We start from the raw sequence: 21,722 nt of genomic DNA on the forward strand, positions 1-21,722 counted from the left end.
ATGAATATGCTAATCATCCTCTAAAACCAGTCTTCAGTTAGTCTACACTGTCACACATGGGCACAACCAATAGTAGGACGGCTTTGGGCTGGAACCAAGGCCACACGCACAATGGCAAACGCAGGCGCACGCTCACACACAGTCACGCCTACTATATGACGACTTGAGTGAAAGTTACGGAAATTCAGGACAGAAAATACACATACACAGTACCACGGAGGTTCTCAGATGCTCCGACTACACCATCTGTTCCCTTATCAACAAGAAATAATGCTTTACATCCAAATGCATATGGCATTTTAAGAAATTTAACATAAAGCGGTGAACAAAGGGTTCAAATTTAGACTTTTAAAGCAAACACACACCACGTTGTAAAAACTACATCCAAACAAAGAATTATCACCCCTTTCAGTAAAGTAAGGACATTTCCCCACAGAGGCTGACCAGACTACCTGCAGAACAAATGACCTACGCCTGTTAACATGCACATTCAGATAATGACAGACTGCCAGAGGTTGACATTTTTTTTACTCTCCTATAGAAGCTTGTTATGTCTATTTGATTTTAGTAATAGTGTATTAGGTTCATTTTTAGCAGGCTAACCTTTTCTCTTGTGACCTTGAGAAATCAAGCATAACCTTTACCAGTGACTGTATAATGTCCACATCTGGCCAGTCAGGGACATGGGGAGGGTGATTCAGAGGGGAAACAATACACCTTCTACTGGTGAAACTGCTTCATCACAATTTCTCTATTTAAAAAGAGATATTCATTCACACTTGGTCAGTACACATTCAGTCCAGAGCTGTCAGAACTACTCCCAGATCAATTTCTCTACTGCAATACAGCCTTACATGGATCATATACAGTACAAACCTAGTAGCTGTAACTAAGCTGCTACTGACATCTGGTGGTCAAATAGAGGAATGATACCACTCTCCTCTATTGGATGTGAGGTTGGAAGAAACTGTTCAAAATGTCAGTTCTTCACAGTAGCAAACAAAAACAGACAATTCTATTTTTAAATTTTAATATCACAAAATAGTCAAAACAAACCAAAATATGCACAATAACAATCTTAGAAAATTTATGTAAATTAATGAAAATGCAAAGATTTTTCCAAAATCATCTCTCTGGCCAATAAGAATTTATACTAAAGCATAAAATGACTGTAAAACCTTAAATATGTGACCACCAGGATCTCTACATTTCAGTCATTCTTCCTGTGTGTGTTTATTCAACCAACACATGCCAGAAGTGTTGGTAAAATCACCTCAGGGAAAAAAATAAAAAAAATAAAAATAAAACAAAAAACAGGGCAATAAAGTAAATTGCATGAAAACTAAAATTTTGCAAAAAAGGGGAGGGGCTAACAGTTGGTACTGAAAACATGTAGATCGGAGCTCAGCTTAAGCACAGAACAATAGTAAAACAAGATGGTTGCTAACAGTACGAGTAAACGACGACATTCAAATAAAGGCACCAAATACATTGTGTGTATTATCCATCAACTCATCACACTTGTTCCATTAATACCAGTTGTTTCTAATAGAACATTTGATTAAGTTTTTTTTTTTCTTGCCCGGAAATGAAAAATTTCAAGCCTCATTCTCTGCACTTCAAAATTACAAACAACAAAAAATGTGCAAGTGGAATGACTTGATTCTTTAGCCAATTGCCATGTGACGAGCCAACTACTGACATCACACTTCACTGTTTCATTTATTAGAAAACCTTATATAATGAACGGTTTTACATTATTTTTAATCTGTCTTCATGGGCCTGTATGTGCTGAAGAGTTTGTGATAAGGTGAATTAAACCTAAACATGCAAAAGAAAGTCTCATACAAAAACATACCACAGATTAAATCTTTTCTTCTATATCTTTGACAGCTGATTTTCCAATCTACATTAGATCAGTTTTCTTACACCCGTAGACACTCAGTATTGTACACAAAGAGACAGATGTGCTTCTTCTCGATCCCACTGTGGTTTGCAGGGTTTACAGTTCTGTGCTGCAGTAGATTTTACTGCAAAAAAGGCAAATATAACCACAAGTGATCTCGTGTTTAAGTCTTTGTGACTTGGGACCCATCTGTGGCTTGGAAAAATAGTTTGAGAACAGAAGCAGTTTATCTTCTTCATAGTAGTTTGGATTACTGTTATAAACACAACCAGTTTGAAACTGACTGAAGCTTTTCTAAAGCACATCATCTCCCCCAGTTTTAAGCAATTTAATATTAATGGTGAACAAACAAAAATTCCAAATTAAAATATTTTTTTTTGCTTGTGATATTCCAATTACAGAGTTCCTGCAAAAACCGAGATGTTCCAATAAACTTAGCTCTATCGTACCATCCTAATATATCAGAAAATGCTGGTCTTCCTAAAAGTGTCTATTGCACATTCTCTTCCAACATCAAGTCATGTGATCTCAGTTGGTGGAGGAGAGCCACAGATGAGAAGAAAAACAAAGAACGATAGAGCAGGAATCAAGAAAAGGAAAGGTGGCACAACCTTTTTGAGCGTTAGCTTGTCTGTGTCTTATAGAACATGTCAGTCTGCAATGTCACAATTTAAAAAAAAGGGCAGCCAAGAGGAACTGATTCTTAGTTTGGGCTCTCAGATGCAAGTGCTTTTGAAGACTATTATGGAAATCCTTAATCTTCTTTAGACAGGTTGAAGAAAAAAAAACCTCATCAACTTCCTCCTTATTAAGAGACACTAATAAAATGTCACAAAAACTATGGTCTGATCAATGCATGTGTGGTACTACCAAAAATGTCCAGGCTTCAGTGTTATCGAGTAGTCCTTTAACACCACATTGTGGACAGTTTGTCTGCAAAGACCCCCAAAACAGTTCTGAGGTCCCCAGCACCAAGGTTTTAATACGAAGTCGCAGTTTAAGTGTGTTAAAAATATTCCCTTACTCTCACGTGACAAAGAGTATCTGTGACTCAAGCTGCAAATTTGTCTGTCCAAACATCAAAAGTGAAATACGAGCTCACCCAATCTCCACTGTGTTCTTTTCATTGACACAATTAAACAAGCAACAGTTAACACTTACCAGTACATGGCCAAAAATGTAATTCTTTTCTCAAGTAAAAAAGAAAATGCAAGGCCACACTGTGAAACTATCATCCTTCTCTCCCAAAGTAGTTCTGCTTTGACACACACAGACAAAAAGCTGATCCAAGTTAATGGCAGGACAAGATCGGTGTTCAAGTTAAGGACTCAAAAAAAAGTTCAGAGTCAAGAACATTACAACTAATATTGCAGTGCATGCTGTAATAATCCTTAGAATACTGACTAGTTCTGGTGTAGAGCGTGTCAAAAACCTGCTCGCTGCAGCTCGTGATCTTTTCACAAGTAATAAAAGGATCATAGCGCTGAAAGTAGTGGTGATGGTTGAAGTAGGACTATAGCTTCATGTTGTCCTTGGACAGAGTCTGCAGGTAAGCATCGTGAATGGCGCTGAGGAAGTCTGAATCATTCTAGAAGGGGTGGAGGTAAAAAAAGATTGGAGTAAACAAAACTGTTCAACTATAGGCAAATCAGAGTTAAAGGCAAAAAATAAACCAGCTGCTGTTACACAGGGGGGACCTTACTTTAAATCTAGAACACAGCTGAACTGGAATGAATCAAAGGATTTCACGTTTTTAGCTTTTGTTTTCCAGACAACAAAGGCAATTATTACTATTATTATTATTATCCTCCATGCTACCAGATGCCGGCAGTACACTTTCACATGTTTTACGCCCTTGGTGTACCTTAATGAGGTGTATCAGAGTCTCCTGTAACTGTTTTTTGCTGTAGAGGGCTGCTGGAGGCTCTACAGCTCCTACTGAGGTGGAAGAGGACTCAGAGGGGGAAGGAAGAACCACTGATGATGCTGCTGTTGTCTTACTGATGGACTGTTGGAAGGCGCTGGGGGAGAGAAGCACAGACATCTCTGGTCCTCGAACAGCAAGTCCTGGATTCATGGGGACCGCCTGAGAATAGAAGGGGGAAAACAACAGTCACATGAGGAGAAATGACACACAAAAACAACACATACTGGATTACAATCATGCCACTTCATTTCACTATAAAAGCATACATGAGAAACAAGAAAATGATGAGGATGATATGAGCAAACAGATCCTCAAAAATACTTAGAAGAAAACCCTTAAACTCACAGAAATCGGGTTGATCAGGTTTGGAGGCTGAGAGAAAACATCCATATCTTTGCTGTGCTGGAGAAGGGCTTTCCCCATGGGCTCTTGGAAGCTGTGGGGGGGGACCAGCGTGGGTGCGAGAATGGGTTTGTGGATGTCTGAATTCACAGTACGCACTACTGGTTTGAGTGCGCCTAGTATTTCATGTCCTAAATATGAAGCAGGAGCTGTTGGAGGTGTTGCAGGACACAGGGGAGCAGCACGGGGCTCTGAGCCAGTTGGAGGTACCATGAGGGGGGAAACTGAGCACTGAGGCTGGGGGTCTGATCTGGAGACTCCTGACTGGAAAACAGGACTGGGATATAGGGCATAAGGTGCTGGAAGCAGGCCAGGGGCTTGGTGTAGCTGGTTGGACCTGGAATTTTGAGTTGTGAGGTGGGGAGGGAGGAGTGGGTTTTGGGGGGATGGAGTGGGATAAGACTGGCTCTGGATGTAGGCAGTGGAGGGGTCACTGGAAGTGGTGGTGGTGTTCTGTGCAGGCATGGGAGGTAGAGTGGGGTCTTTTGGGAGGGATGAGCCGAAGAGCTCCTCAACTGTTATCTGCTTCACTATTGTACGAGAGCTCTGGAGGGTGAAAAGAGCAAAGCAGTGTTGAAACACTAAGTAGTCGACAGGAAACTAGTAAGTATTTTGATAATCAGCTGTTTAAATTGTCCATCAATTCAAAATACCACATCTGCTTGGTTCAGTTTCTAAAATTTGCTTGCATGGCTGCCTGTTTACACCTCATGCTGACAGACAACTCCACCTCAGTCTAAATGTCATCTCTAAGGCTGTCTTCCATTTGCCCGTGTCGGCATGCCACTTGTTATGTAGTGGAAAGGGTGGAAAAACACTTAAATGGAGTGCAGGTGGCACATGAGGCGTTGATTTCCATTAGCTGATAATGGTAATTCCAGAAAATAGGTGAGTTTTTCATATTAAGACACATGGGGTGTCTGCTCTTGAACAAAAAGTGAACAGCCTACAAAAAAACACGACTGACTGAATGCCGCCACAAGAAGCCCAGATAGCAAAACACCACCGTAATATCGAATGCGATTTTAACTACATTCAACCATCATTTTACATAATTTAGGCCAAAGAATGATTTGTCAAGCCCAGTGTGATATTTCTAGGTAATATTCAAATGCCTTCTGATTCATAATCACAAGCCGTGGGCTTCTGATCACCATTCTATCATGTTGTTTTGTTGATTTGACATGGCCTCATGTGTGCACAAGGGGCATGTACCAAATTCAACTGGAACGGAAGCCATGCCCATCCAGCACAACTAGCATTGTGCTTGTGCTGGTTTTTTTTTTTTTTTTTTTTAAGAACCTGAACCCTCATCTCTGAATGAAGTGTGAACCTTCATGCATAAACTAATAGTAGAAAAGAAACACAGCTACCCAAGAGTCAGTGTCCAAATGTCCAGTTACTTTTGAACCCTTGCAATGAAGGCACTATGTATTAAAAGGGGTATATCGCTCACATACTGTAGTTCTTTCAACATTAACATGAATCTACTTAAAAGCTGACACTTCAATGAAGTACATATTATTTTAACTGAATCTGCTGAATAAAAAAAAAAATAATAATAATGTAGGTGTCTCCAAATATTCACTGTTGCTATATTTCTTTTCCCATCTTAGTCAAAACAATAATTTGCCCGTCACCTCATATTAACCCAAGAGACAAAGCAAGCAGTACTGGCAGCAGTGACATGGATTGAACGAGTCCATCTGGCTGTTTGCAACATAACCAACATTATCAGCATCCTGCTGCTGCCAAACACTAAAACCATATATTTGGGTAAAGCGATAACCTGGGATAAAAGTGTGCACCTTCTTTCCATGTAGGAATGAACAGGACGATAACAATCTCAAAATGTGATGGTATCAATTAACAAATAAACAGCCCTGGGCTTAAATAATCCTTTGTACATGTGTTTGTGTAAAGTATATACCTTTTCAGGTTGTGGTGTGCTGTGGGAAAGCTCTGTAGAACTGATAGCTGCCTTCATATTTGGCTCTGTAGACACATCTGTTTCACCTGCTTGAGCCTGCATCTCACACACAGACAGAAAAAATAAATGGTAATGCCAGTTTTTTTTTAATTTTTTTTTTTAAACAAGCTGAGGTTAAATATACAGACCAAAAGCAAGGATTAAGTAGCTGTAATAGATATCAGTTCAGACTTCACCTCGAAGCATTTTAAACAGACACCCACACACCTGTAATAATCCCAGATTTAGTACCACTGTAATCTCATGCCACGTTTCCACCAGAGGAACTTTTCCCCTGGGAACAGGAACCCTTTTTGGTAACGTAGTTCCATTACCTGTGTTTCCAAAGTCTAAATTTTGTCCTGGGGGTGTAGTTCTCCCTCTTGGAAAAAAAAAATGTCCCCTAGTCGAGGGGTAGTACTTTCTGAAGATCCAACTATCAGTCCTAAGCGTCGCTGACTGGTTAAATACGGGGCTCCGCGGTGTGAACATTTCACTCACATATGCAAGTATTTATATAAAATTAAAAAAGAAATTCAGTGAGAAAAGTGATTTGGGCAAACTGATACACTCCTTGTTGCTTTGGATTTTCTGTTTATAAGGAGCATTTTATCAGAAGGCCTACACAAATGGTCTTAAACTTGTATAGTGCTTTTCGCTGCTTTACAGCACACTCAAAGCGCTTTCACACTACTTGGCCATTCACTCATTTGCACTCACAAACACTCACACATTCACACACTGGTGTTATCACCAGGAGCAACTGGGGGTTCAGTGTCTTGCTCAAGGACACTTCGAGATGTTGACTGGACAAGCCGGGAATCGAACCGCTAATCCTCCGGTTAGGAAATGACCCGCTCTACCTGAGATCAGTGGATTGGAAAATACAACTTTGGCGTACTGTACATGCAATAAAACCTCGGTAAGTAAGCATAAACTAAAGAAAAGCAATCCTTTCAGTTCTGCCTACAGTCTGTCCTCTACTGCTGCAGCATTCTTACAACCAGCTGCCAACCGTAAATTTGTTTAATCTTCCCTGGGCTTCAGCCCTGCTGTGAACATGCGCATCACAATGTGCTTGAGGGTCTTTTACCCTAGGGATAATTCTTGGGCTGTAGTTCTTTGGAATAAGAAGTACAGGGGATCTTCTGGTGGAAAACCGGCTTCAAATATGCATGAGACTCGGGAGGCCGTGTATCTGTGAAAGTGTTTCAGTCACTGCACACGAGGTACCGATTACTTAAAAACACCTAGAGCCCACTCACCAAATTCTGAGTTAGTGTTTGATATTTATTCAGGCCATTTGAAGTCTCTGATCTAAGTTCATGTTTTTGTATGTAGGGAAGAAGTAATGAGCACAGTATACTGTATGTGCTCATCTAAGAACCTAAATAACAGGTTATGCTTGTATCTGCAAAATGTGATTGCCTCCTCACTCTCTGGTATTCTTCTTTGGCTTTGCTGAGTAGTTCCAGGATGTCAATGGGCCGTGCGTCTGTGACACCGTTGGTTCTCCCTGAATCTGCCCGCTCGGGTGACTCTCTCTGGGCAAGGTCCGCTTCTTGTTTCACAATCCTGGGGCAGGGAGAAAGCTTCACACACTGTCCACTCACCTAACTGTCATTTGCTTTGCAAAGTTAACAATAATTAGAATGTTTGTTTTTTTTACCCAACTCAAAATAAGAAGTTTATAATGTAATTCTAAGTAATACCTCAGTCAGGTTAAAAATACAAGTTGAGAAATCTTGTGATCATAATGTTTCCATTTGTTGAGTTAACACTGGAGAAACTCTTCCATATGCATTTTGAAGAGCCCATTCATGGTGGAAACCTTCTTTGTGTTTGTAACATAGGCTATTAAATAAAGCCATAGTTGTTTCTATGAAAACCATGATGAAGAAAAGCTAGGAATAACCCACTAGTTGTGGGGAAATCTGCTTCTCCGGTTAAAGTCTTTCTTGGTTAAGTCCATGTGACCAAACATTTGAGTCAATTTGCAATTTCAAGCTCAAAGGATTTGCTGTTTGCAGATTTAAATTTCAGCACAACAAACATGACTGAGTTGACCTGACTGCTAATTTTAAGTAATTTCAACTTTAGTACAACAAAATCCTTTAGCTGAGGAAAACTTAAAAAGGTGTTGCAGTTGGTTGCTTTACTTTTTTTTAGGTTTTCTCAACTCTTTTCCTTTTTAAAGTGTATATACATGGCTGGCTACTTACTTGACCATCAGCTGAGCAATGCGTTGACAATCCCTCTTTTCATAAAACCAAATGCTGTAGATACCCACTACAAGAAAAACAAATACTGTATATTACATAGTGTCTACACTAGCTGGATTGTAGAACCATTACATTAGAAAAAAACTGTTCATACAAAAAGGTTATAAAACAAAAATAATTGTTGAGTTTACAATTAGACCAGAGGCACATGTGAGCTACTGCCCAGGCCCATTTAATACAGTTTAATTCAAAGGTTCAGGTGTAATTTACCATGCCCATGCTTGACAGCTGTCCAAGGATCCAAGTACTGACTTTTGTACTTACCTCAATTACCATTTTCCCACCTTTTATAAACTTACAATACAAAAACTAAAATGTGCATTAACATTTGAAGAAAGGCTCATTTTGCTGCAGGGGTTGTATTTACTTCTTTTCACAGGGAGATAGAATTCCCTTTAATGAAACCATCAACCAAAGGAAACAGGCTACTTGTTGCACAGTAAAATGGAAAAAACTAAACTGCCAAACTGTCTGCAGCTGTTGCTGAAACAGTACTTTGTTAGTATTACATTGCTTGTGGGTCATTTGTGTGTGTGTGATGAAATACTGGCGTATTCAAGGTCCCTCAAGAGGCAGTGGTAACTTGGCAACCGGAGTGTTTGCCTCCCTGCAGGATCCACAGCTACTGATGGGAATATGAAGCGGTGTAAACAGGTGGTGTGTGTGTGTCTCTAAGTACACAGATCTCTCTAAACTTTGACTACACATGTCAGCCTGAGGCAGTGAGTTTACCAGTACTCAAGGAGACAAAACAAAAGTTAATTATCATTTCTCTGAGCTTCAATCATATGCTCCTGCTTCATCGTTCCTCTACTTTAACCTAGTTCACGAAAGGGAGGAGCCTTTAAACCATTGTGGAGGCATTTACCTATCCCTCTCCATCAGAATTCTGGACTCTATACTACATCAGCTGCAGCTTTGCAGTCGCACAAAACAAACACAGACTGGAGTGTGTTAGATCAATTAATGCCTGAGAAGAACTGAAGAATCCTCAGTCAATAAGTTGCACTACTGGAGAACACAAAAGGACTGACAGATCCACAACACCAGGCAAAACCAGACAATGGAATAAAAACCAGGAGATGACACTATCAAGGAGAACTTACTACAGCTAGTCTTCCAGAGGAGACTGCCAGCTACCAGAGGTCGGTAAAATCTCAGAAACAATCAGAAGTGTGTTGTCAACCTGTGTCTTTCCAACAACTGCATCCAGTTTGAAGTAAAATCTCAGAAACAATCAGCAGTGTGTTGTCAACCAGCGTCTTTCCAACAACTGCATCCAGTTTGATCTGCATGCAAATCAACCTACTCTGAGGACTTAAAATGCTAATAACAGCACTTGAATTCAAGTAAAGCTACTCTGGCCTGAAGAAATTACATCATGTCTTCCATACCAGCCAGACTGATGGGCAAACCAAGTTCAAAAGGGGAGCAGCCTTCTCTGACACTGACCATTGCCATGTTATTTTTTATGATAAGCAAGCAAATGGGAAAACAGCCTAATTCCTTATTCATTGCCTTGATAAAGCTGCTGTTCAGACTTCTGGTAGATTACCTCGGCGGCAGCGCTGTCAGTTACTTTCTGAAGATCTGAGGAATCGCATCACTGTACTCTCTTTTCACCTTCTCTTTTGAACAATATCCATAAGGCTAGAAGAGTTTGACTGCAGCATTGGCCCCACGCTGGATAAAGCCATCAACATCTGCTCGCCTTACATATCTAACCCAGGCCTTTTTGGCTGCTGAATGACTTCACCTTCAGCCAAACCAAGCTGAAACTGTTGTCTGCTTGAGGCCATGAGTGGAAAAGTCTCAGCAGACGTTTTCTTGTTAAATGTGACTCCCAGACACCAAAATGACTTCAAGCAAATGGACAAAGAGATGATCCAGAGAACACTGAGGAGGTGTTTGTTCAGCATTTTCAAAGGTACCATTTAGAGCTTTCCACTTAATAACGTGTGTGTGTGTGTGTGTGTGTGTGTGTGAGATCTGTGTATTTGTCTACTTGCTCTTGCAACAGACTCTGTAGCTAAAAAAAGAATACACAACACTACCACTGACATTACAGTGTTTTTGACATTTTGACAGCGGTTTGATGATAAAGGCTCGGTGAGCATTTTCTCTGTAAAGATGTGTCACATTTCTCATCACTCATATCCTTAAAATTTGTCTGGGCTTGGTATTGAGTGGGGCCTCACCTACAACTGATGTGGAGCAGATGGATGAAAACATCTTTTAGTTAGAGTGATTTCTTGCCATTGACAACAGACCTATTCTGTGTTCACCATGCACCTGCCACCCCCAGTGTATATTGGACAGAAACAGTGAAGTACTCAAAATTCTGGATCCTGGACATGAAATAATAATGCATCATTCTACAAAATACTCACAGCTGCCATTTCTGTAGAGCAGGAAAGGATCCTGCAGCTGGAACTCCAAGTCTTTGTTGATCGGCTCCACCAGGTTCTCTGTGCTGAGTCGGTTCATGATGGTGAAGCCATGGTGAGGGGAGGCAGATCTTAGATGAACAAAGATTATTAACAGATTACAACCAAAAATACTGAACTGTGCAAACATTTAGATGTGTAAATAAGTATCTATCACACAACATTATTAACTTTGTTAAACTGTGTTCAAGAGAATCAGTATTGATTTCAAGGACAAATTTGGTCACAACAAATATGGATCGATTTGCTTCTTGTTTACTGCACACTGTAAGAAGTGATAAATAAAAGCAATTCATGGCATTTTTAAAGCATCCAGCAATTTTCACAAGTGCCTGAAACTTCTCCAACGTATTTTTGTTGCTCAGTCAAACGTTTTATTTTTTTAAAGTCGACAATTAACATAAACCACAAAAATGTTAAACTACTGAGTGCACAACTGTAGATTAATAACAAAAAATACTATTATTCCTATAAGATACGTCTGTAAAGAAACGCAGTTAATGTTTGTTTACAAAGGCTGCGGCCTACACACGTGCGCAGAATACGTCAGATGACAGCGCGAAAAAACGTAACACTGAACAAGTAAACATCCTTCATGGTTGTCCTGTTACATTCGTTTTAAAACCCCGTATAAGCTTACCTCGCATAAACAAACAAGGTGCCCTCGATTTCGGTCTTCTCCTTAAATGAAATAAGAAGTTACAAGTCAAAACAGCAACAGCCACTAATCCAAAACTTTAATAACAACGAGCGTTACTAGCCAACTTATGTTAGCTCAGGTGAGATAACGCTAGCGTTAAACTATAATCAAAAGTAAATTAAACCACTAGCAGAATAACACTGGTACCAGAATAATATGCCTGTTGCCATTTATAATTAAGCTGCCGTTTGACATATCTAATATACTTAACATATCTCTTGCTATTTTATTGTTTCTATCGAGGAGCTAGCATTAGCATGCAAAATGGGCGCTTTACGTTAGCATTCTTTTCATAGCTACCCACGAAACAATTTCAGGTCTTTTGACAAACTTACCCATTCGTTCGCTTTGGAGTTGAAGTTGTATAGAGCCACTTGCCCAGTAACGTCAAGCAGTTTGTTTATGTATGGGTCTTGTCTCTGTAGAGCTGCTAAGCTCATCATATGGCCAGCGTTTACAGTCTCCATCTTAAATATGCTGCTCCCACACGGAACGATTTCTACAAACACTTATAACTTCCGCCGTGCCCAGAAGTCGCATCTCTCAAAAAGTCTCCCGCAAATGTTAACCGTGCAATGATCTATCTGCAGAAAAGCAAACTATATCTACATTATAAATATGTTAAATTAATGATTAAAACGCTCATGTGATGAATAAATGTCTTTTGTTGGTGCAAACCTAGTGGGCTATCAATGAAGAATGGGGAGAAATGATGTGCTTACTGCTGTGTAGCATTAAAAATGAAATTAAACCAATAAAAAACTAGTTGCAGAAATTATTACGTTTGACAGCTGAACCTAACTTTTTAATAAAGGCATAAAAAACAATCAAAGGGGACAACAATCTCCGTTTACTGACTTCAGAAGCCTAGTGTTGCCATAACTTTACCACCATCACTTTGTATGTTTAATGGGTGTGTTCAATAAAGACATGAAAGCTCATGCCTGTTTGTGTTTTATCATCTTAGAAATATTGTGTTTGTTGATATTTGTGGTTTTGGTGAGGATCAGACCACATTACATAACCAATTTATGCAGAAAACCAAGAAATTGCAAACAGTACATTACTTTTTTGTGACTGTAAATAGAGTGAATTGGTGATCCTTCCAAGGTGGGGCATCTAAAAATAATTGTATCTCTTCTCCTAATAATGGTAATGAATAGCACTGCTGTAAAATTAAAACCTGGGGTGACTGAAATCACATGACTTCACACCTGTAATGCCACTGATTGCGACTAGGCAATTAACCTAAAGGAAGTGGTGCTACTTGTTATGCAGTCAAAGGTCAGTGACAGAGGATTAGTTTATGTTATATTATCTGTCATAAATGAACCAATGTTGCTATCAGACTGTTTATGATATGTGTCACAGTATGATATTGTGAGAACAAGTTTCATATTTTTATTTCAAATTTTCATTGTGCCATTGTTTGAAATGTGAGGCAGCTCATAGGTTGAAAAAAAATGCTTAATTTTATTTGACTCATTTTTAGGAAATTAGGCAACAATAATTGAAGGTTGAGGGGTGACTTGAGTATGGAAATACTGTTGCTTGTAAATACTGCTTATTTTTGTTATATTACACATGCTGGTTTACCGTTTGCACATTGATAGCCGATGTACCAGAGTCAAATTCCTCGTGTGTCCAACGCACCTGGCGAATAAAGCAGATTCTGATTATATATATCAGAGAGGTGTTTATTGGAGACCTATTAATTATGGTGATTTAGGCCTGCCAACTGCAAAAAGTGTACCACCCTACCACAGGGCTGTGCTGCAATACATGTTATTGATGTATACAAGTGAATAGCTTTTAAATGCTAACGTGCCCCATTGGTTTCAGTTGCTTGTGAATTCCCATGGTTTCTGTATATGTCAAGTTCTGACTTTTTAGTTTTATGCAGCGTAACAGAAATGGCACATTGGTAATAACAAAAAAATAATTCAAACTTGTGTCCTAGGAGGAAAGCTTGTACAAAGTAAAATTTTGGAATAGAGTACTTTACAAACACCATATCAACTTCCAAAAAAAAACAAACAAAAAAACAAAAAAAACAAGGGTTAATACAGAGGCTTTACTATATGCTTCACCTTTCCTTGCTGGGGGAACATTGGAGCAGGCAGTACAGTCGGAGGATTACGCGCTACTGTGAAACTGCTATCCGCCACAAAGGGACAGGTAATCCAATCATTGGTAACCTTCCAACAAAGCCCCGACAACTCATTTCCTCCTGAGCAGCCGCGGAGTGAGGGCAGCGCTATGACGCTCCAGAGAGCCAGGTGACAGAATGCCGCTCATTATAAGGGGAAGAGCCCTGAGGGGTAAGTCTAAAGACCTGAATACAGTAACTCTTTAGGGGCTTAACCGGAGGGTTTGGACGAGGGCATGCTGTTTATCCTCCTATCCAGAAATTTCCCCGCCAGGGAAAGTTAGCCTGCAGGGATTAATCAGCGCTATTTTCCACTGATCTGCACGGCTGTTCTGCATTAAGTGCCGTTGTTTTTTGAAAATTATGTTTAATCCTGTAAATTTCAGACAAAAAGACCTGCAATATAAGCCTAAACATTCAAAGACCTATAGGAGCTGAGGCTTTAATATGTGGGCCTCTATCTCACATGCTGCTTAACTGATACAAACGCTGTTAAGATCCTTAACAGAACACAAGGGTTAATACAATTAAACCAACTAGCTCTAATTCTTTTTTTTGGCTTTACTATATGTGTGCTGTCAGGACGCTTTTCTTGGAGGATTCTTTCTCTTTATTCTGGTTTTGAATATTTTTGAAATGATAAGTCCTTATCTTTCTCTGAAATCATTTGGCAATCGTGCCAGAAAATCATATTTGAGTTGAAATGTTAATTCGATCTCAGGATGTTTCATAATAGGCACCAACTGGTGCATTTATTCGATTCCAGCATAGTGAAAGGCTCCAACTTCAGTCCAGCCCCAGCCACATTAAAAATAATTGACAGCGGTGAATTTAGCTGCTGCTGTCAGCGCGTCCTCTTGGATCCGCCGTGAGGCTGCAGGCAGGCACCCGGATGTGGCGAAAATGTTCGGCGCCCCTCTCTGGGTTTGCGCTCGGAAAAGATTTTATAATTCAGGTTAAGGGCTTAGTTCAGGCACCCAGTTACTTTGGATGTTTTTTCCAACGATGAGTTGGGTTTGAAACAGCTCTTTTCGATGTGGATTCGAGGATGCAAAAGGCAGATGAACAGTCTGAAGGTAAAGCCGTGCGCGGAGCGCAGGAGGAGAGTTGGAGCGCTACAGGAGGGGCGACAGCGCTCCCTTGGTTTATTCTCTGTGTGCTTATTTAATGCGCGATTATGTGATTTAAGTCCCCGTGTCTGATTCTAGGATTTGTTTTCAACTTGCATCAGTCCACTGGATGCGTATTAACATAAGTGCGTGTTCTGTGCTGCATAGATCCGTTGAGAAAATCCGGCTATTTCTCCGAAAAATGGTTGACTGTTTTTGGTCTAATGCTGTGGTCAAGTGGTCGTTTAGGAACCATGTGACAGCTATTGGAGGATACTTTGGATGTGCGCCTTCCATAATGAACTGAGAGATGCTAAATCAACTTTAAATAAATCCCGTTAGTTGTTTTAAATCAGCTTTTACGCTCTAGAAGTCGTCCTCAACGTTAAACTGGCACCACAGCACAGTCCTGTTATCCAGATGTGCCAACTTCAGAAGAAGTGTTCTGATAATTCCTGTAAGATCTCAGAAATGTCAAACAGCTTGTAATTATGATTAAATAACAGGCTACATTGTGTGATGAGGAAGGAGGATGGTCCGCTGTCTAACAAAAATATTACTCCCTACCTCCAGATTACAGTTGCTCAATTTGTGTTGAGCTGACCTCAGGGTAAATTCAAGTATGTTGAGACATTTTCACAGTAATATTTTTGACACATCTTGCTCAGTTGATTTTTTTTATCTTTCAAAGATAAAATTATCAGTGTTATTTTAGCAATAAACAAAAGCTGACCTTAAAAAAATACAATAAAAATGAGAAAATCAGATCATTTGGTGCCACCTTTCTGTTTTGAACAATTTTTCAAAATTCTGTTTTGCTTTGGTGAACTGGCCATTTATTCACCTTTTCTGCCATGATATGTTGTGCTATGAGTGTTTGAGCTTCATTTATCTTTGTGTCTCTGTCCCTCTTACTCAGTCTGAAGAGTTATCGTTCTTGTTAGGATACATTTTTGATTCTGTACTCACATAAAGTCACTGGGTCAAATGAACTGTCGGTCAATTGTGACAGTAGTTCCTGAGACAAAGTTGCATTGAACCAAAGTGACATTTGTGGTTTGCACTGAATTTAATGACTGTCCTGCTCACTCTCTCCGTCTCTTCCACATTGTCCTTGAGCTTGTGCTCTTCTCGTTGTTCTTTTCTTCCTCTTCTTTGTCTTCTCACCTTATTGACCAACTACTTTCTTCATCTCCACAATCAAATTCAAGTTCAGCTTTCACTTTCTTTTTTCCTGGTGGACAGTTGTACATACATTTACAGAATGTTTTAAAGCTGCACAAGGAAATTTTTTTGATGTGAAATTCCACTGCTCCTACTTGCATATACTGCAAAAGTACTTCCTGCCTCTAATTGAAGATCTTAATCTGTTGCATGGGGAACTTGATGTCTACAGGTGCTTTGTTTATACTGACTCTCACAGTCTCAAAATATTTTAAACATTTTGTTCCCCCCTCTCTCCCTCCAGGGGCACAGTATATCAGAAGGACCACTCCCTCCACTGATGCCTCAACCCTCTGGTCAGAAAGCCCCACCTGTCGGCACCAGCACCATCCACCAGAGCCCCTGCAGGCCCCGGCCAGCATTGGAAAACCTGTTGGTTCTTCTCAAGGCCTCCTCAGAGCCAACAGCAGCTTTCAGGGCTCCGGTGGCACAGGTTCCGTTGTCAGCCCGGTCCTTGCTTGGCATGCCGCAATTAATGCTGCTCGCCAAGCACAGGGTGATGCTGCAAAGGCCGATGCGAATTCACAGCCCTCAGTTTCCACCACTGGACAAGCTCCTGTAGGCTCACTGGCACAGAGGAAGAGGCAGCAGTATGCCAAAAGCAAAAAGCAGGGAGGATCTACCAACAACAGGCCACCCAGAGCTCTGTTCTGCCTCACCCTCAATAACCCGATCCGCAGGGCCTGCATCAGCCTGGTGGAGTGGAAGTATCCTTTAGCCCACACACAGATGCACCAGTTGAATGGCAGATGCTTGTGTTTCTGAATGGATTGTATTTGTGTGTATGGATAGATAGCTTCATAAATAAATGGATGGATGGTTTGGGTGAGGTTTGAATGAATGTATAACTTTAACAGTCAGTGAAATAATGGAGCATAACACATTCCAGATAGAATGGAAATGGACTGAACTTTGAAATATGCAGAAGAAAGCTTTGTGTAAAACCTTAAGTGAAATGTTGCATAATCATTTGGGTTGATTAATGGATGAAAAAGATTAATGAACAGATGAATAATAAAACACTGACACTAAAATATGATGATACCTTTTAGAATCTGCCTCAAAAGCTTTACTTTGATGGTTATCAAGCACATTTAAATGCATTATTATATTACTTTGACACTTTTATTTAATAACATGAGCGTCTTTGCACCTGTTTTTCCCTTTCACTGAGAAAGACTGAAAAGCAAACAGAAGAATGGTGCAGGAATTCTGGCGCAATTTACACAATTGAAACAAACACTTATATCATCAACTTAAATATATAAAGTCCTGCTAAGTCTGAGGATGCACTGACCGCAGATAACATTAGCTCTCTTTTTAATATCTCTTAGCAAATCTGTGTTCCTTAACAGTCTCTTCCCAGACCGTTTGATATCTTTATACTGCTGTCTATTTTTGCCAACTGTGTGGCCTTAGCCATCTACATCCCCTTCCCCAGAGACGACTCCAATTCTACCAACCAAGAACTGGTGAGTGATGCTGGAAAATACAGAAATAGGGCTTGGTGATGTGACGGAGGTTTGTTGAAATATCCTCGACATTCCTGAATGCACCGCACTGGTGTAAAATGCCTGCAGGATATACTGATGGTGCAGATCAGCACTGAGGGTTTAGGGTAGAGGTGTGAGGGAACACACTGGCCAAGATTTGTATTTCCCGTTAGTGAAATGTGTATGCTAAGCTGTATTGGATTGTACTAGACTGTCAGCAGGTTACAGAGATTTTTGTCTCCACCTCAGTATAATGGAGAAAAATCAGTTTGTTGTTTTCAAAAGCAGTGTCCTCGTTCTGTAAAATTAACAGACGTCCTTTTCAGCAGGTTTCAATGGAATGACATTGTCCACTGTTCTGAGGAAGTACATTCTCTTGTCGTTTAGGTGAACTGATCCTTTAAAGATTCTTTCAGTAATTCACATTAAATAGCTAACGCCTTTTTATTAATGTAGCTTAATGTTTTCTTGGCAAATATCTTTGCTCTGAATGAGGTTCTGCAGATGTTGCCTATTTGCTGTGCAGCAAAGGTTAAAAGTGTCTTTTCACATGTGCATCACGGCCGATTTGTCATCAACCAGATTAGACACAATGGCTAGACATAACACCTTTGTATGAGTGAGATTGGCTGGATGTGTGGGCTGTGTCAGAGGGTTTTTCCAGCAATATTTGGATTGATGTGTCGGATTTCATTGTTTTGTTGACTCATACAAACACTGATACACACACACACACAGTGGGTCATCCCTCTGGCTGTCGCAGTAGCCCCCTATGTCATCTGTAGAGCAGTGCTTAGGTGAAAAGAGGCTGTGAGAGATGGGAACCAGTTTCTTTTGTTGCCTCCACAATTACGGTGTAATTGGGCAGAAACAAGCTAACTGCTAGCACTGTCACAAGCTTGTACACTGATACTGTACAATACTTACAGTAGGCTATATAAGATACAATCCAGGGTTTAGACAGAATTTTCCATTATAAACATGTTTTGGCTTATTGTTGCTTTCTCTTACATGACATTCAAATGCTTAAGTTGGTCGCATGGCTACAGTATATAAATAGTGACAACACAGAGTAAGAGATCAAAAATACTTGTACTGCGTTTTGTGAATATGTGTGTTTATTCAGGTCACTTCACCGAAAATCATTTTACTGCAGATATTATTGCCAAAAGAGCAATATACATTTTTTTTCTGGTATGAGCTTAATCCTAAAAGTGTAGTAATGTCCTCAGAGGATTTTGTCATGCAGTGCAAACATTTGCTTTTTTTCTGAGGCTGGCAAGAGACCTTCTTAGCTTTATAGGGGATTGCGTGCGTGTGTGTGTGTGTTGAGTGAGCAAGTGAGAGACAGATACAGAGAAACGTAGCATGTTCCCTCAACAGATGGGGATTATTCACACTGTCCAAGTCTTACCCTCATCATTCACTGCAGAATATACAGCGTGTGTGTGTGAGAAAGTATGAATGTTAATGTAGCTTTTTGCATCTCTGTTCATTCAGCAAGTATGTCACACCGCCCTTTTGTGATTTCAGAGAGCTCTGTTTAATCACCTTGAATTTGTCAATTTATCTTTGGGGTGTGATAAAAAGTTCAAATTTAATTTTACTTCCAGTTCTGTCACATAATATACTGTAGATAGCGCTGCGATGAGGCTCAAGCACACCACAACGTGACTGTCCTTATTTCATTGGCTGCTGATATACTGTGGTGTAGGGCCTCATGAAAACCCTCATTATTGATTAATCATTATCTCCCCAGTTAATTTAATAATTAATTTTGTCTTTAATAATGTTTGAAAATAGCAACACTCTTCTTTCTGGCTTCATCATTATCATCATCATCAGCCTTTATTCATTCAGGGACAAAAACTAGTTGAGACCAAGCTCTCATTTGCAGTGGTGCCCCGACAGTACATCAACAATTAACACCATAAAAACAGTAACACACATATACACATGAATCAAATAAAATCAGTATTAAAAGAAATCCAATATCACAAATCACACTTTAAAAGAAAAATATTTGTAATGTGTTTTCTGTGTGTCTTTGTGTTGACAAGTTAAATTGTACAAAACTGGATAAGGTCTCTCTTTGGAGGCAATCATAGTATTGTACATGGTTGTACACAAAAAATAAAGGTGGTAGTGTGTAAAGAGTTTTAAAAAAAGAGCCTAAGAGAGAAATTCATACTGAGCATGCTTTCACGCTTCCGCACACGGCTCATTAAAGTCAGTCAGATTGTCCATTTTGAAAAGTTACAAATATTCTCTCAGACTCTACACAGGGTCGTTTGTTTATTTGAGCCAAAATATGGCAGATTGCACTGCTGCGGTTTGTTACTGGAGATGAGCATAGATGTGTGTGAAAAATCAATAATATTAATGGCATACATTCTATGGAATCCATAATAGACGCACAAAACTCTGATACATTAAGCAGTGTTTTTATATTCATTCAGCTCCTAGGGACCATGGGCTGTCTGTCTCACCTCTAGTATTTCCACAACTACTGCTTCATCTTTGCTAAGAGAGCATGTAGGTGTTGTTTTATCACTACTTTCATAGCAATGGATGGGAAAGAGGAAGAGAAACAGACGCCGGGCCACACAGCGACTGCAGATTAAATACGTCTTTACATGAAATTACCATGAAAATGGAGAGGAAGGTTGGTTAGTTTTATTATTTGTTTTATTTTGTCAACTATTATGAAATTGTATGCACCTCAAATAAATAGGAGGTGCCCTTCAATTGTCCATTTGTGAACACTGGTATTTGATGCTTATTGATTACAATAAGATCTGTGTGTGTGTGTATTTGGTTTTTATTTTATATAAGAGACCGTGTGAGTTTAATGGACTGAGTACAGGAGGAGAGAGAGAGTGTGTGTGTGTGTACAAGTTGTGCATATGTACTGTATGTGTGAGAGCAGGTTGAGGGATTAAGCTAGGCAGTGGATTAGTTGCAGTAAATGAGTGGAGGTTGCAGAGAGAGGGGGAAGAGAGATGGATGGGAGGATTGAATGCATGGAGAGATGTAGGGCAGGAGCTTACAAGTGGGAGGGTCCATACTGTCATGTGACTGACTCAGTTTCTACTCTGGCTCTCTCTGTCTCTGATTAATGTGTTTTTACATGCATTTCATTTAGTTTATTTGCTAAAACATCAGTCTCAGAACAGAGATGCTTGGTGTCAGATTCAGCTGTCAGCTACTTTCAGTGTGTTGTAAAATCGAACTCCAGTCCATTCAAATTACATTTGACTGTTTGAATGCTTAAATCAGAATTTTATGTATGATAAATCTCCAATCCTATTAAAATAGAGACATATTTTAGTAAAATAGGTTTTTATTTACAGTTTACAGAAAAGGATTCCAGGTATAAAAGGGAAGAAGGAAATGGACAAACCACAGCAAAGCATCTTGTTGCAAAAAACTGTGCAACTACCTCATATTTGTGCTGTATATGCTATTTATATAATCTTATTTATTTATTTTTATTTTTTATCCATTATTGCTAATATTGGCTAGAATAGATGTCAGACGTCAACCCAAACACAACATATGAGTAGAAATTTCACATCAAGCATGAAGGCCTGCAGGGTTACTGTATATTCAGTGTTTTCTTATTTGTCGCCTTTTTGTTTTGATTGTTGCCATTTTCTCCTCATCTCTCCCTTACTCTGAGTATTAAATCTGTCCTTCTGTCTTCTTAAATGCCTAAGTCTCCTACACTTTGCACACTTGTTTTCCTGTTTCCTCTCCTGTCTGTTCTTCTTTGTTTAGCCGAGCCACCTCCCTTTCTCTCCCCTCTCGCCTTCAGCTCCTCTTATTGTTCAGTCGGTAATATCCCATTTAGCTGGTTAGTGATTTAGCAGACTTATGACAGCCCCTTTGACCCAATCAGCTCATAATCCTACAAGTCCCACATTATACGGATCTGCTGTATGAGTGTGTGAGCATGTCAGATCAAAGGCATGTACTGCATGTTCATTAAAGTTGACATGCTCTGTCAGGTCAGTTTGCCTGAAAATATGATGTTTATAGGTACTTGAAGTGACTGATGGTGTACTTGGGCTTTTAGAATTAAATGATTTTTTTTTTTTAAAGAATATAAATA

General features: G+C 39.7%; 2 protein-coding genes across 27 annotated transcripts in view; one reads left to right on the forward strand and one right to left on the reverse strand.

Annotated features, from left to right (window-relative positions):
- Positions 1-1,069: 1,069 nt before the first annotated feature.
- dcp1a (decapping mRNA 1A) lies at positions 1,070-12,162 on the reverse strand. The gene is made up of 9 exons (XM_020620532.1): positions 11,969-12,162; positions 11,574-11,614; positions 10,877-11,004; positions 8,427-8,493; positions 7,641-7,779; positions 6,166-6,261; positions 4,179-4,781; positions 3,771-3,992; positions 1,070-3,494 (listed from the first exon to the last, which is right to left on the reverse strand). Exons 1-9 carry the CDS (start codon positions 12,098-12,100, stop codon positions 3,420-3,422), a joined length of 1,503 nt encoding a protein of 500 aa, XP_020476188.1. The 5' UTR covers positions 12,101-12,162; the 3' UTR covers positions 1,070-3,419.
- A 1,559-nt stretch (positions 12,163-13,721) lies between these two features.
- LOC109970859 (voltage-dependent L-type calcium channel subunit alpha-1D) overlaps positions 13,722-21,722 on the forward strand; it is a 78,400-nt gene continuing 70,399 nt past the window's right edge. For 25 of the 26 annotated variants that reach the window (XM_020618714.1, XM_020618722.1, XM_020618743.1 and 22 more), the window contains exons 1-3: positions 13,722-13,954; positions 16,360-16,822; positions 17,482-17,587. In XM_020618714.1, the coding sequence (XP_020474370.1) occupies positions 13,921-13,954; positions 16,360-16,822; positions 17,482-17,587 (603 nt within the window). In that variant the 5' untranslated portion in view covers positions 13,722-13,920. Of the gene's footprint in view, positions 13,955-14,416; positions 14,859-16,359; positions 16,823-17,481; positions 17,588-21,722 lie in introns of those variants that run through there. The other variant, XM_020618731.1, reaches the window with a different exon arrangement.

This window comes from Monopterus albus, unplaced genomic scaffold (genome assembly GCF_001952655.1).
Source record: "Monopterus albus unplaced genomic scaffold, M_albus_1.0 scaffold6.1, whole genome shotgun sequence".
Classification (NCBI taxonomy): Eukaryota; Metazoa; Chordata; class Actinopteri; order Synbranchiformes; family Synbranchidae; genus Monopterus; species Monopterus albus.